Source organism: Littorina saxatilis, linkage group LG15 (genome assembly GCF_037325665.1).
Source record: "Littorina saxatilis isolate snail1 linkage group LG15, US_GU_Lsax_2.0, whole genome shotgun sequence".
Taxonomy (NCBI): Eukaryota; Metazoa; Mollusca; class Gastropoda; order Littorinimorpha; family Littorinidae; genus Littorina; species Littorina saxatilis.
Window position 1 is genome coordinate 22893088 of NC_090259.1, and position 16181 is coordinate 22909268.

General features: G+C 42.5%; 1 protein-coding gene across 2 annotated transcripts in view; it reads right to left on the reverse strand.

Moving 5' to 3' along the window:
• Positions 1 to 15498, reverse strand: part of LOC138948861 (serine/arginine repetitive matrix protein 2-like) — a 38506-nt gene extending 23008 nt beyond the window's left edge. For both annotated transcript variants that reach the window (XM_070320487.1, XM_070320486.1), the window contains exons 1-8: positions 15420 to 15498; positions 10816 to 11050; positions 8087 to 9748; positions 2990 to 3207; positions 2423 to 2570; positions 1795 to 1991; positions 974 to 1156; positions 501 to 565 (exon numbers count right to left, since the gene is read on the reverse strand). In XM_070320487.1, coding sequence (XP_070176588.1) covers positions 501 to 565; positions 974 to 1156; positions 1795 to 1991; positions 2423 to 2570; positions 2990 to 3207; positions 8087 to 9748; positions 10816 to 10885 — 2543 coding nt within the window. In that variant the 5' untranslated portion in view covers positions 10886 to 11050; positions 15420 to 15498. The remainder of the gene's footprint in view (positions 1 to 500; positions 566 to 973; positions 1157 to 1794; positions 1992 to 2422; positions 2571 to 2989; positions 3208 to 8086; positions 9749 to 10815; positions 11051 to 15419) is intronic.
• Between the last annotated feature and the right edge of the window lie 683 nt (positions 15499 to 16181).

The following is a 16181-nucleotide window of genomic DNA, read 5'->3' on the forward strand; positions in this document are numbered from 1 at the left end:
GGTAGTAAAACAAACCCAAAACTACCCAACGACGACATCTGTGAAGCTCGACAGTTTCTTGTTCACGCGAGTGCATAAATTAACCTAGTTATTACGTGGTGTTTGGTCGGAGTTCGATTCAACTGAGTGATTCCGGCCTCCATTTTGTTTTCCACAAACTCATGATGACTTCTGACATAGTTTGCTTTAGTGACGTGTCTTTTTGTGCATGATGTGGTGATCTACCTGATCTAAATTTAGATCCAAAAATAGGTCAAGACCAGCCGGGTCCGAGTACAAAATTAATTCGTAAAAAAAATCGCAGTTCTTGACTCTTTGGGTGCAAGTCAATGAAACTTGGTAGTTCTTCTAACGGATAGCTGCCTGAGGTATGACTAAAAGCCCCAGGGGCTCCGTGCACCTGGATTTGACAAGTTCAGTACCTTTAAAAAAAATGTTCACAAGCCTGCGTGAATGTCTTTCCCTAAAATGATTGTAGCTCAACATAATGTTATCCTCACCTTTCTTGCACCTCTGGCGGGAGTCTGAACATCTCCGGCATTTCATTGCAGATGTCTTGGAGTTTCTGAGGAAAGGAAATAAGCTATACTAAAGAAGGCTGCCAAACACTGTCTGTTTATCTCCTTAATTAGTCAGTTTTCATAATGAACATCCTTCAACTGTATAGTGTTAGGAATCAAAATGTTTTGTAAACACACTCAGGCACTCATGCACGCATGCACGCCAACTCACATGCACACACACACACACACACACACACACACACACACACACACACACACACACACACACACACACACACACACACACAGAGGAATTCAATGCTTTAAGGTTTTGCACAAACACAGGCACACACACACACATGCACGCTCGCACGCACGCACGCAGGCATGCACGTACGTACACACACACACACACACACACACACACACACACACATCTTCTGCGCTTCCCATTTCATCACTTCTCTCACCCTAACAAGGTTATCCGTTTCTTTTTCCATGTCAGGAGTAGGAGCCATCTGTTTCAACCTGCGATAACGATCCATCAGGGCCCTGTACTCTTCATTCAGGTGCCCAGCACGCTTTTCAAATTCCGCATCATAGTTTCCGCCTCCCGTAGCACCATCTGTCTTTTCAACGCCTTGTTCCGGGCCCTGGAAAGTGGATGAAAGAAAACGTATAAATTTGTTAACGGCGTCTTCATTGTAGGAATTGATGTCTTTTAGTGTTTTTCTGTACAGCATTAATAAAAACCTAGCTCTTGTTCAAAGGAATTATTTTCCCGTTTCATTTGTTTGGTTCTTTATTCATACTGCTGTCTTTTAATTAGCGTCAATGTTGTGCCATGTGCATAATGAAGTGGTTGAAAACTTGTGTGTTGTGGAGATTGCTTCCTTTATGCTAAGGGAGAAAACATTAAACACCAGTAAATGCTTTGTCATGGTTATCATCCACTTATACATACAGTAGGAAGTATTTCAGTCCCTCAAAAAAATAAGGGCTAAATGGTACAAACTCACACACACACACACACACACAAACATGCATGCACACACGCACACACACATACGCTCACATATCTACTCTCTCACACACACACACACACACACACACACACACACACACACACACACACACACACACACACACACACACCTTCCTCTCAACTGTGTTCAACAGAAACAGGACTTAATCAATCTACTCCCAGAAACCGCTAAAAAAAAAGGTAAAAAAAAAAAAAATAATGAACCTATCAATCATACCACTGTACTATAATCAACACGTCAATTACCTGACTGTCATCAGAAGCGTCCTGGTCAGCCTGGTCGTCCGCAAGACGGCCGGACTGGAAGGGCTTGCGTCGGGTGGTCTGCTCCCTCACGTTGGAGTCGACATGCTCGTGGACCTCGTCAAACTTCATGCCTAGACGGAACAGCTGTCCCTCCAGCTCCTTGTTGCCGTCAAAGTCTCCGTCCGGCAACCCTGCCCCTTGAAGGTCAGACAGGTTAGGTTAAGGTCAAGATCACATGCAGAGCAAATGTCGAAAAAGAGACCTGATCTAACTGATCAGTGACTAAGCTTCAACTAACAGTCAACTTATCAATTTCAAAGCAAATCAATCCTTTAGCATGCAAGTTAGATAATCTTTTGTACTTCTTCTCTTCTTCTTCTTCTTCAGCGTTCGACGATGGCTGTGTCTAGATTCTTTGGCCCATGATGTTGACAAAGTGGGCTGTCATTTCCAGGTCCTGAGTGCTGCCCCATAGCTTGGTGTGCAGCGATGTCCCGGCCCTGTGGGCCAGACTTCTTCTCTAAATCCTAAGGAAATAACAAACTTGTCTGCATATTTTAAGTCTAACATAAAGATCCAAATGTTAAAAACAAAGGCACAATTAATATAATATTGCAGCACTACAAACCTGATCGCCGTAAGACATTGTAATCTTCTTTGGCCTGAAGGTAAGAGCGTCTCAGCTTCTCATGGTCTGTGCGAATGTTCTCAAAGGCTTTCTCTTGTTCTTCTAATGTGAGCTGCCGGTTCTCCATGAGCGTATGAAACTGATCCAACTGAGAACAGATAGAAACACAACCTCAGTTAAAGTTTGTTATATAGTCACTACAGACAAAATGCAAACGCTCAGGCACAAAATGAAAGACAAATAAATACAGAGAGAAAGAGAGAGAGAAGTGGGGGGGGGGGGGAGAGAGAGAGACTCAGAGAGAGAGAGAGACAGAGAGACAGAGAGACTGTGCAGACAGAGCGAGACAGACAGAGATTGAGAGACTGCATGACTGACAGACAGACAGACAGACTAGACGGACTGATGGATAGAAAAACACACAGAGACACAGACAGACAGACAGACAGACAGACACACACACACACTGAGCATGTGAAAAACCACCAAGTTTCACTAAGAAAAATTAGAATAATAATAGAACATTTATATTTTGTTTGAATTATGACAGATAGCACATCTCTTTACCCTGCCATTGAGACTGGCGGCCTGCTGTTGTATGTTGACTTTCAAGGTTTCCGCCGACACGGGCTGCTTGCTGGAGGTGCGATCCTCCGATTCGTAGAACACCCCATCCCCATCCACGTTGTCATGACCTCCTACCAACGGCTTATCGGCTCGTGACGCTGAGCGGGAGTTAACATCTGCCGTCTGGATCTGTGCTGTCGAGAGTGACGGCCCATTACCTGTTGTGAACAGAAAAATTAGTTATCAAAATTACTTTTTTCTTACTGAGCTGATAATGTAACAAGTGGAAAGACCAGACTCTTGACTAAGTTGTTAATTCCTTGGGGTTGGAACCATTTTTTAAGCAAGCATTAATTGGGGCAGACATGATCTGCAGATGACACTGGGATTTGTTTGCCTTTTTGACAAATGACAGCCATATACTCATATATTGAAGATGACCACCAAGGGATATGAGAATATGAACTTGAAAACACTAACTTCACATATTTGTAAACATGATTTATTGCAAATACTGTGAGTTCGTGCCACCTATAATACTGCTAACTGATCACAATTTCACATACACATATAATATTCCAACTCTTGGCATTAACGATCGACCTCAGTACAATAACTATACATTGAACAAAGACCTTATGGGCCTCAAACAGACACTATTGTGAGCAGTCTCGATCTCTTCATAAGGCATTTAACTCTTCAAGGATCACTTTCATAGATGGTAAGTCAACGGCCTAATGGAGTCTGAATGAAGTCTGCAGTCCAAAAGTTTGTTTCACATTCAAAACTGGCTTGATTTATTGAAGCATATGGATTCTTACTCCTTCCGACCAGCAGAGATATGAATTGGCAGCATTCCAAACAGTAAACATTGAGGGTGTAATAGCCTATCTAAGGTGTCGACCAAGTGCAGGCATTTTTATTGCATACAGGTGGAATGTTTAACCAGTCTATATTACCCTGAATTATTGCAACGAGAAGACAATACGCTTTTGACTGGTGTAACAGAACATTTTGTTAGCACAGTGGTACCATCGAGTGTGATGTCTGGTACCTCACATACAGGACTGACCTCCCATAAGGGGACATCAGCTTGTGTTGTTCCTTCTCATCATCTTCTCCAAAATATACCTGTCCTGGGAGGAGTCATTATCTACGATGTGGGGACACTTAGTTTTCCCTAGTGTGTCTTTTTTTGTCACACCAGGTACCACTGTGGCAATAAACTAGAGTACTTGACTCTTGAATTTGTGTAACTTAACTCTTGACTCTTATAGGTGTCGATCCCCCTCTCAACCTTTATAATACCTACCCCCTCCTCTGTCCCCATTCTTTTCATACAATGAATCTTTACCTTTTTCACCAACAAAAACATCATGATGAATAAATATATGTTAATTTCAAACACAAAGCATAGATCTGCATATATCCAAAAACACAAACTAATTGCAGTACATGTACCTAATTTCTCCAGGCGCTCAGATTTTTCACAAATTCTGTCACACTCAGGTTTTTCTTCATCACTGAAACTACCCCTACCATGTGCATTACTAGATGCCTCGCTAGTTACCACAAAGACTTAAAGACGGTTTCTTCTTCAGACCGCACCAGCCAAACTTATCCAGAAACTCAAAACTTAAACTGGCACGCAACTCTTCAAAAGGGCACGCTTCTTGAATTGTGAACAGGTCAGGTTTTGGCACAGTCTCGTCCCTCCCATAGTTCAGCTTTCAGTATTGAACCATAAATAAAAGCATGAATAAATAGATTAAAATATTGAACCAATAAACACAAGGCACAATCTTTAGCTACTTTGACCGTTTTTTGCTTTTCTTTGGTCCTCAAGAATTACCCTTCAAGTTCAAATGAAAAAATTGTTGCAGTTGGTGTGTCCTTGTGGTGATGCGTAAGGATGTTGGTCCGTAGCTAATATGATACAGTAGCTATTGTCCAGCTGAGATTTTTTCTGGCACTTATCTAGATTACAAAGAATTGCTGTAGCTTCACTCTGGACTAGTCTGGAGTCATCTCAGCTTCTATGTATGCAAGAGCATAGTACTACAAGAAGAGCAAATGCTCGATCGAGTCACTTTCGCAGTTCTGAATATTATATGAGGCATCAGATGGACAGGAAGAAATTGCTATTCACAACACAATGAGTCACGTTCACATAAAATTTGAGCCCGGTCACTTTTATAGTTTTCGAGAAAAGCCCAACGTTAAGTTGTGTGTTGCCGAACAGAAAAGACTAGTTATCTCCCTTGTTTTTCTGATAACGTTCGTAAAAGGCTACAGATGTAAATACTTTGATGTAAAGAATAATCCTACAAAGTTTCAATCACATCCGATGAACTTTGTCAAAGATATAAAATGTCTAATTTTTCCTTTGACGCTGACCTGTGACCTTGAAAAAGGTCAAAGGTCAACGAAACCATCGTTAAAGTGTAGAGGTCATTGGAGGTCACGACTAAACAAAATATGAGCCCGATCGCTTTGATAGTTTCCGAGAAAAGATATAAAATGTCTAATTTTTCCTTTGACGCTGACCTGTGACCTTGAAAAAGGTCAAAGGTCAACGAAACCATCGTTAAAGTGTAGAGGTCATTGGAGGTCACGACTAAACAAAATATGAGCCCGATCGCTTTGATAGTTTCCGAGAAAAGTCCAACGTTAAGGTGGTGTCTACGGACGGCCGGCCGGACGGACGGCCGGCCGGCCGGCCGGACAGACTAACACTGACCGATTACATAGAGTCACTTTTTCTCAAGTGACTCAAAAAATCCAAATCATTCAATTTCAAACAAATGTAACTTATATCCATGTCTTCAAAGCTCGTGCAATCCAGAAAAAGACAAGAAAACACCTCGATCCTTCTTCCTCCCCCCCAAAAGAAAATTCCAATTAATCTAGCAATAGAATGCCAGCAGCTTGCTAGAATTTTATCGCCTCAACACAATCATTGGCTTGGTGGTTTGTCTAGTTATACAAGGCTAATTCTATTGCTGTTAGTGTTAAACGTTGTTCAAGGCAGGTCTGTGAAATTTGTTCCCCCATTAGGCCAAAAAAAAAAATAGGTCTGTTTACGGTAACCCGACCGACCCTAGTTTTTTCGCGCGACCCTAGACTTTTTTTTGGCATTTGGAAAAAAAATTTAAAAAAATCGTGTTTTTTTGGCAAAATAACGTAAAAATATGTTTTTTTTGGAAAAAAAAAAAAAAAATCCCGACCTACCGACCCTATTTTTTTGGCCTATGTTACCGTAAACAGACCTATTTTTTTTTTTGGCCTTACTCGTGACTCCTAATTTGTCATAAAAACATTGGTGTGACAATCCTAATAATCCGCTAAATGTGTTGACATCAGACTTATAAACTTCCGAAGAACAGTTGTTCTCTCGTGCTTTCCTGTGTTTTGTATAGAACTTATAAGTGTGACTCAACGTTTTCAGCAAATAACTCTGTCAGGGTTTGTATGTGCTGTGGAAAAGTTGTGATCCTTGAATGTGTAGCAATTAAGATGTAAATTTAAAGAAGTAATTTACAAGTAAGCATTATATTCAATGGACTCGGTCTGAATAAAAAAAATTAAGGTAAAAGTTTGTACATTAGCAGAATAAAACAGTTTCCACTTGTCACACTGGTGCATACAAATTAAGCTTCTTCCCTCGTGTCTTATTAAACTTTAACTAACCGACCGCGACTACACTTTGTCTCTGAATTAAGCCTGAATGATATAGCATGGACAGCGACCTGACACCCCCTCCCCCCCCCCCCCCTTCTCCCTCCAAATCCATTTTTCTGGCTAGCCGAGACAATACCCTCAGCCCAGAATTTTTCTGTGAGCATTCCAGACCGCATTCTCATGGAATGTCTCATTCTCAAGCGCCTATACTGGCAATCAAGAGGCCAATGTCAGGGAGAGAAGTATGTCATCGGAAAGGACAAGCTGCTAATCCCTTAATCCTCTTACCTGCCCAATGCTACAGTCAGTCAGGTGTGAGACGCAAGAGAAGGAAAAGCCTACAAATAGAATACCTGAAACCTCTAGCCAGTGGATTTCTAGCTATACTTTCGAAGTGAGCAGACCAACACATTTTTTCAGACTAAGCCAACGTACAGGCAGGTCTATAGCCAGTGTCATAAGAGTACTACACAAGAGTAGATGAAAAATACTCTGATAAACTAGCATGCTGTTATACCGTTTGTGTGAAGTGGCTTAACACTGCAATCGACCTATCAAGACTCGACCTCCTTTTTAAGACCTGATTTTTCAGATGTTTTTAGGTTCTATTAAAAGAGGGGTTCCACTGTATAACAATGGTGGGCAAACTGAATCCGTTGGATCAAATTCAAAATTTATCAACATGCACTGCTATATGAATACAATAGAGACATCACAACTTAAATGCTGGATAATATCACACATGACCTGTTATGTTCCCGAGTCGATCTATGAAAAGTCTGACAATTAAGCCCTGCTCACTCTCATCTTCTGGTCAACATCATGATTTTCTGTCAAAACCAGACTTCAGAACATGAAATGTCATTGACTGAATGAATTTTAACACTCGACAGCAGCTCAAAAAATGCCAAGTTGAGTATGCACAAAGAAATAATAACATCTCAGTGCTTTGCATGAGGTGGTGGATGAGTGATGATTATAGTGAACGGACGACAGGTTGATGAATAGGATTAGTTGATTTGAACATGTTGCGACACTGACAGATGAATGGGATATATATATATATATATATATATATGACGTCACTGGTGGCAAATATTTGGAACATCAAATGCTAAGCAGTCCACCTGGTAGACTGGCAAGTGTATGTCAACTGATGTGTTGGGAAAAAATGCTGTTGGACTTTGTGGTTGAGCAGATTAAATGAGAATGAAAAACACCCCAACACATACACATACACACAGAACACACGTACACACATGAATACACACACACACGGACACACACATACACTCACACAGAACGCACACATACACTCACACAGAACGCACACATACACTCACACAGAACGCACATACCCCCCCACCTACACGCACACACTCACACACACCCCCACACACACACACAATCACTCACCAGCCCCAGAGCCAAAGTGGCCGACCACTGCACGCTGGGCGGAGGGTTGCTGGACAGACATCACCTGGGCCTTCTTGGTTCCAGGAGACACAGGGGGCCCCGAATGTGCAGAGTTCGGGGTGGGCGAGTCAGAGTGCAGCGTTATGCGGGCCCCCAACCTAAACTGGTCGATGGTCAACTCGGCCATAGCGTACTTGGACAGCAACGAGTCATACTCTTTCTGCAGCTGCTGCACAAGTTCCGTGGCCTGTTTTCTCTTTGATGACTCCTGCTTCAGCTGTGTTGATAACTCCCCTTGCGATCTGTCGACAGCTCCGTCCTCCGTTTCGTCCATGGTGGCGCGCGTGATCTCTGCGAGAGACATGTGGGTGGGTTTAACGGGGGCAGACTTATTGATGTTGCTCACACTCTTACTCTTGCTCTTCACTCGGAACGACTGGTTGGTGTCTGGAGCGCTGGGGGTGGGAAGCAAACGCTTTGGGATTTTCTCGCTGCCGCTCTTACTCGGCTGCTTGTCGTGCTCGAAGAAACTTTCCTGTGAGCGAGCTTTGGACATGGCAGACTTTCCGGGGCTTGAAGCGGCAGACTGCGGTCGATTGTTCTCTGAGGCTGCAGAAGCAGCAGAGTCTGGCCGAGCTTTGTGCGGAGTGTTGACTGCTGACCTTGACCTCAGAGCATTGCCTCCCCGACTGGGTGAAGGGGTGCGTCGTGAATGCGCGTTCTGCTGACCCGGAGTTTGCGGTTGCACACCTCGGCTGTTAGGGCGACTGTCTGGTCCCGGCGTGTCTGGCAATTTCTGTGCCTGAATATGCGCGGATCCTGGTATAAGGTGACGGTTGATCAAAAATATCTCATCGTCGTCTCCAGTCTGCTGAGACTCTGTGTACATCATTTCTGCATCCTCAGGGGAGATCTCAGGAAAAGACTGCCCGCTGATGGTCATCGCAGAGCTGGCTCGAGAGTTTGGCACGGCGTATGAACGGTTTCTTCTTCCCTTCCCATCAGCCACCCTTTCTTCCTCCACCTCCTCGTCTTCCTCATCTCTGCGCTCTCGCTCGTACTGATCCTGAAGGTACTCTCCGATCAGGTCTCGGTTTTCATCATCGTAGTCAATCTGTTCGCGAGACAGGTGGGACTCCAAGGCTTCAAAGTCTTGCTGCGACTCGTCGCGAGAGAAATCGGCGCCATCAACCAGCACCCCGAGTTCTCGCAGCTGTTGGTAGTATGACTCAGAGAAGAGGTCCTGGTCTTCTTGGTCCTCTCCATAGTGTTGAGCTTTCTGCCGAGATATCTTCGCCGCGCTCGCTCCTGTCTCCTTTGACACATCCAGAGGGCGCTCAAGAGTACTGCCTGGGGTGTCCAGGTCCCTGGCAGAGCCTCGATATCCTCTGCTCTTTGACCTTTTGTCCCTGCCATCAACGTCACCTTCAAAGCTGTCAAGGTCATCTCTGGAGGCTTCAAAGTCTGAGATGTTGATGCTTTCGTCTCCGATGGGGGCGAGGTCGTCATCGAAGCTGGCGTGCATGTGCTGCAAGGTGGAGGTGCTGGATTGCTTGTCTCCCCCAAAACCTGAGTCCGTGCCGTGCCCCGCTGTGTTGACCGCATGTTTGAAGAGGTCGAGGTCGTCATGGAGGATTCCATCGTCGTCAACTTGGAAGTCAGCTGGTGAGATAATGAAAGATTTGTTTTAGGCCATGCTTAAAGGCATATGTACGCGCTCCCGTGTTTACAAAGTGTAGTTTGCCCATAATCGATGTCAAACGCACCATAAGACCATGTAATGACGATATGTCGCCATGCGCGGACCATATACATGCATTACAGCTTGTTTTAGAGTCTCAAAAACTTTGGATGTAAACAAAGACGCGGAGTTATTTCCCTTGCGTCAACGCTACCTCTGTTGGCAAATCTATAAATAGGACGATCCAGATCAAAATGAAAATTAACATATCTCAACATTGAAGGGGTCCTAGACCACAATATTTTGCAGGGAACTTAATTTAGCATGTCTCCAGCTGTTGGTAAAGCAATTAGCGTGTATAGTCATCGAGTACATATGGCTTTAAGTGATTAAGCAAATAGAATATATAGATCGACATTCTGCACAGAAAGACACTCTCCTACAGACACTTACCAACACACCCAGTCTCACACTCATCTATAGCATACATAGAGCAACAATGACTCAGAATTAAAATGTTTGAACTCATATCACTGGGATTACATACACAAGGTGAATCCTGATTGACAGAGAACTTTTTTCAGGTGAAAACTTCAGGCAAAACATTGCAAAGAACATTTACATATATAAATATATATATATCATGTATCTTTTTGGTATGCATAACGCACATGTGCAGATGTGTACAGGTGCTGTTGATTTATCTCTCTCTCTCTCTCTCTTTCTTCTCCTCCTCCCGTCACGCACACAAAAGCATTTGCTCTCTTTAGAAAAACAAGCATGTCACCTCGCGCGGTTCTGCGCTAGGCTTAATATAAGTCCGGGGAGTGTCTGGTAACAGTGTGAGGGTCACCTTAGTCACAGGCTTATAACTCAAACAGTTTTCACTCTTTTCTAAAACGGTTTTCACCACTGGATAGAGCATAAAAAACTCTGTAAAAAAAGGGTAAAAATATGAAAATCATGAAACGGTGACATGCGACTCGTTCCGTTGTGGAGGGTCACATATAAAAAAAAATTATATGCATGTTGCACATTCAACACTCACAAGCAAAGGAATCTCGCAGAATCCCATGGTCATCCAGATCAAAGTCATCGCTCATTCCTGTGAGCGCCATCCTAAGTCTTTCAACTCGTTTGAATCAGACCTTCTCTTCTTTGAATCCACAACACTGTTTCTGAAGTTCCTTTTCACACAAGTGTCCATTCATAAAGTTTGCTCTGCATTGGTCATCCCATCATGCCTTCAGTGGATGTCTCGTTTCAAGACAATTGATTTCAACCTGTCACAAAAACAAACACATTATGAGATATAAAATATCATACAAAGTGCCAGAACTACACACACACACAGACACACACACACACACTTTGACACAGACACACATGTATACAACCATGCTAACACAAACACACACTATTGAGTGTACAAACAAATCTGTCAACACTGAGCTATAGTTGGATCACTGCAATGAGGTAATTCGGGATCAGCTCGTTACTCCCCCGGCTCGTTACTCCCCCTTAGGGTTAGGGTTAGGGTTAGTAACAAGCCGGGGGAGTAACAATACGGGGGAGTAACGAGATGCTCCCGGTAATTCTAGTTTTTTTTAAAGTTGTTTTTTTGCTTCCATTCAGAAAAAGTTCTACTGTAAATGCAGCTGATTGGAAAATATATATCAACCCATAGGGAATCATAAGAGAAACAAAGACAAAGTGGGAAATAGTTTCAGCTAACAATCATCATAGATTATATCAGCAATTTCATATAAAAAAAAAGTTTGTCAACAAACACACATAGAAAATGTAAGCCCCAACAGAAAATAGGTTTTAAAGTTAACATTAAATCAGTTTTGTACTCACAGGAAAATTAAAAAAAAAAAATCATCTACATGGGTGGGACTGAACAATGTCATGAATCCTGAACCTCAACCAAACCACACAAAAAAAGAGAGACAAAAAAGAGAGGCCATAATCAAATCTGGATTTCCGGCATATATATACCGGAAGAATCCCACCCATGCATGTATCTGCACATGTGACCAATACCATTAACGTTTCAGTTCTATGAAGTCTTATATCGCGCGCGTATCTCCAGACTCGGACTCAAGGCGCAGGGATCTATTTATGCCGTGTGAGATGGAATGTTTTTACACAATACATCACGCATTCACATCGACCAGCAGATCGCAGCCATTTCGGCGCAATATATATATATCCTACTTTTCATGGCCTATTATTCCAAGTCACACGGGTATTTTGGTGGACATTTTTTATCTATGCCTATACAATTTTGCCAGGAAAGACCCTTTTGTCAATCATGGGATCTTTAACGTGCATGCACACCCCAATGTAGTGTACACGAAGTAGTAAACACAGGGAGCAGAACTGAACCACAACAAACACATTCCACCCGGCCCCTACCTGGCAAAAGAGCAAACTCTTTCACTAAGATCACAACAGAATCAATCCCACATCACATAAATGTTATAACTCTCCAAACATTGTGAACACTCCACTAAAATATTCACCCAGTTGACCCTCATAGTCGTACTACACAGTGAAATATTTTTTGACAGGGCCTGATCCAAAAATTGTCCTGCCAAAATACCAATTCACAAGGGAGCAAATATTTTCAATACAACCGAAACAATTTCACGGACAGGTACAAATGCCTATTAGGAATTAGTCACAATACATAAGTTGGCCCTGTGCCAAAGTGGGTCTACTGCACGCTGTGGCTATGTGCCAAGAATGTACTGCCTACCGTACAGAACTAGGTATAGGTGCTGGGTGGGCAGAGAACACTAATGTATTGTTCATATCATCCCAACTCCCCTTTCCCTTCATAGATGGCATTGTGAATTCCTCTGCAGAGATCGTGTAGTGATCGATCGATTCAGGAGTGGCCCCCAGAGTGTCATGATCCTGGATTGATTTCAGATGACAGAAACCTCTAGCCCCTTGTTTTCAAGACATTATTTACTTGTGGTTTTTTTTCTCTTCACAATATCTGTGAATTTAAATGTCCATGTACGATTGCTATTTCTTTCAAGAGCTAATTTTCTCAGCCTAGCAGGCCTTTTAACTGTGATATTTAATCTCTTTCTCTGCTAAGAGATTTTAACAAATCTCGGAAGAAAGTCTCTGCTGACTTTCAATTGTTTCGATCTTTCCCAATTTCTGATGTTTTATACATATACATGTATATATATACGAGGGCTGTTCCATTATTATTTAGAATCCAGGCTCCTGGCAATAAGGCGTTAAATACAAAATCATGCCGTCAAAGAATAGACTATCGTGAGGTTTGACACAAAAAATAAAGTTCCAGAGTTATGTCGTTTTCATATGGTCGACTCGGGAAGATACTCACCGCGCAATGTATGAGATTGCGTCATGAAGCTCAAATTCGCGATTTCGTAGCCATAACTTACAATAACTACAAAATAAGAATTAAAAGAGGCCGATTTGCATGAAAGTGTGATGAAATGTTTTAGGATGAACGCTTTTTGAAGAGCTGCACATGTGGTGTAAAACTGGTACAACAATTTTAAATCGAGTAAATGGAGCCTCGAAAATGATACCCACCCTGGTCTACTCATTTCATCCGTTATCCTCGAAAACATTAGCGCTGTTGAACAAATAATAAGAGAAGATCGCTTTAATTATAATCAGGGAGATGCAATATGCCCTTGGCATTAAAAGCTCTGCATTTGAAAAGATCTTACACAAATATGTAATGCCTATGAGACAATCATCTTACATCTTGAGTTTGGAAAAATAAAGTTTAGGGTCGGCGCCGAAATTTAGGGTCGGTCGGGTGACCAGAAACAGACAATTTTTTTTTGTGCCTAATGGCCCCAAAGCGATTTGCCGGTTGGGTACCACATGAACCCAGTGAGTTTGACGGGAAAAAGAGGGATAGGGCAGAGTGTTGCCTGACAATACTTGAAAAAATCAGCAATGGCTTGTCGAAATCAACATGGACTATCGTCAGTGGTGACGAAACCTAGGTTAATTAGTTCCACTCTGAAACCAAACAACTGTCGTCTGTTCGGGTGTTTAACCAGGTGACCCAACCCCTGCCAAAGTTCAAATAACAAGAAGCCCTAAACATTGTTTGCATCTTTCGTCGCTATATGAAGGCATTTAAACACTGTGACTCTTGAGGACAGGCATACAGTCATGTCTGACTGGTGTTTCCACCACTAATGGTCAAAAATATTCGAGGCTTGACACAAACACCGTCCAAACACGGGTATTCAAGGGCTTATGCTGTAACATGACAACGGCGAACGCACCTGTGTATACTGATTTTGCAACATGTATATTTCTTGGCACAAAAGGGAGCACTGCTGCTGGTTGCATCCACCCTATTTTCTTGACATCTCCCCATGCTAGTTCAGCCTGTTCTCGGATTTCAAGAAATAGCCGCGGAAACACGGTAAGAGACCCCTGAAGACTCTGTCCGAGCCTTCATGAGGGCCGTTTCTGAGATTCTAAATAATTATGGAACAGCGTACGTATATATACTTAAATACCAATACCTCGATCCTCTTGTATTGTTTTCATGCAGGCCCCTCGACAAGTATACACCTTAGACTACACCCACCACCCTGTTACCTCAAGTGTTGTATTTATACTTGTATTGCAAAAGAATATGTGCCATCACCACAGCTTTTTTTTTTTTTTTTTACTACTGTACTGTTTGAATAAATGTTATGCAAAAGAATCCACACAAAATCAAACAAAACAAAACAGGCAGATATATATATCTATACTATAATAACGCAAAAGTAAGAAGTAATACCCCCCCAAAAGAAGACGAGATTAATATTTTAAACAATTCCTAACCTCCTCCACTCTTCCCCTCCCTATATATCTAAGTTTCAGTATAACATAACATAATAACATAACATATGCGGCCTAATAGGCTTTCCAGCCTTTTGCCTGCTATATGTTTTCCAATGATGATTTGAAGTACAATGTATCATTGTTCATAATGTGTGCCCTGCGTACATCCTAGGACAATCTCAGTTGAGTTTTAAATTTGCAGAGAACATAAATTGTCTCCAGTGTTTGTCAAGTAAATTTGTAACCATGTTTAGTATCAATTAACTCACTTGCAGTCTTAAACCAATAAGATAGTACACTATATATTGACAGACACTGATACAATGGGACACATTCCAACCTAACATTGAGAAGCGACACCCTGGCTAGGGGTACTGACAAGCATGGACTTGATCATTGTGTAGTAGTAACACAATGGAACTGGCACTGCCATAATACACCTCACTCACCCTCTCATTCTCTCCGCTTATCGATCATATTTCCAACGTACCGCTTCGTCTTCTTCGTTACTACGTTTATACCCAATCATTTCAATTCTTCCAGCACATGTGCAGCATGCCTGTAGCACACGTGAATCACATGCGATCTAAGAACTGCAGACGATATATGCGAGAAAAAGAAATCGAACATAAACTTTGCAGTGCTGCATAAACACGTTTACGTTATACCATTTGCGCTCTCTGCGTCGATCAAGGCCTGAAAAAGTCTAAAACAAAAGCATTCTTCGGTCATAGATATGCTACCATGTACAGAGCGAAAAGCCGTGATTGTATCCGAAGCTGTAAGCGAGATACGTACGTCAGTGCGTGCCGCGTTGTCACAGGTACAGCGTCCGTAGCCTAGTAGTGCTACACAATCCGAGGCGGACATGTTTTCTCGCACTTGCGCTCTGACGTCACAAAATCTGCGTGGCGCACAAAGGGAGGGAACCACTGGGACTTGAAACTGGATGGGGGCTGGGGGTGCTCTCATGACTACTACATTGTACATGTCCTGCCAAACTTGTAGGAGTGGTTCTCTCCCCCCCCCCCCCCCCCCCCCATTTCATATCTGTGGAGTGATCCCTCTTTCACTCTCCCTTCAAAATCAAACCTTGAAACCCGATATTCATAATCACACTTTATTTTTTTAAATGTAAAAAAAAAAGATAAATTGTAAAGAAGAACATGTGGCTTTCAATTCTTCCATGACCAGTCGTGCACTTTCTGGCTTTTTTTGCAAGGGGTATATGAGTCCACTCAGACTTGCAGTAAACTAACTGTAAAAGGTGTGTTGCAAGTGTAAATTGCTGTTTCTGTGTGTCAGTGGTCACAACACACAATTTAACTTTCTCCCTGTGGTTTCTGTGTTGTCTTGAGAGATGATTTTATTTCTTCCGTCTAAAACTTCTCAACTGACTGCTAGAAATTAAGAGGAGTGTCCGTCCGCTCACGCACTCATCATCATACACACACACACACACACAGAACACACACACACAGAACACACACACACACACACACACAGAACACACACACACACACACACACACACACACACACACACACACACACACACACA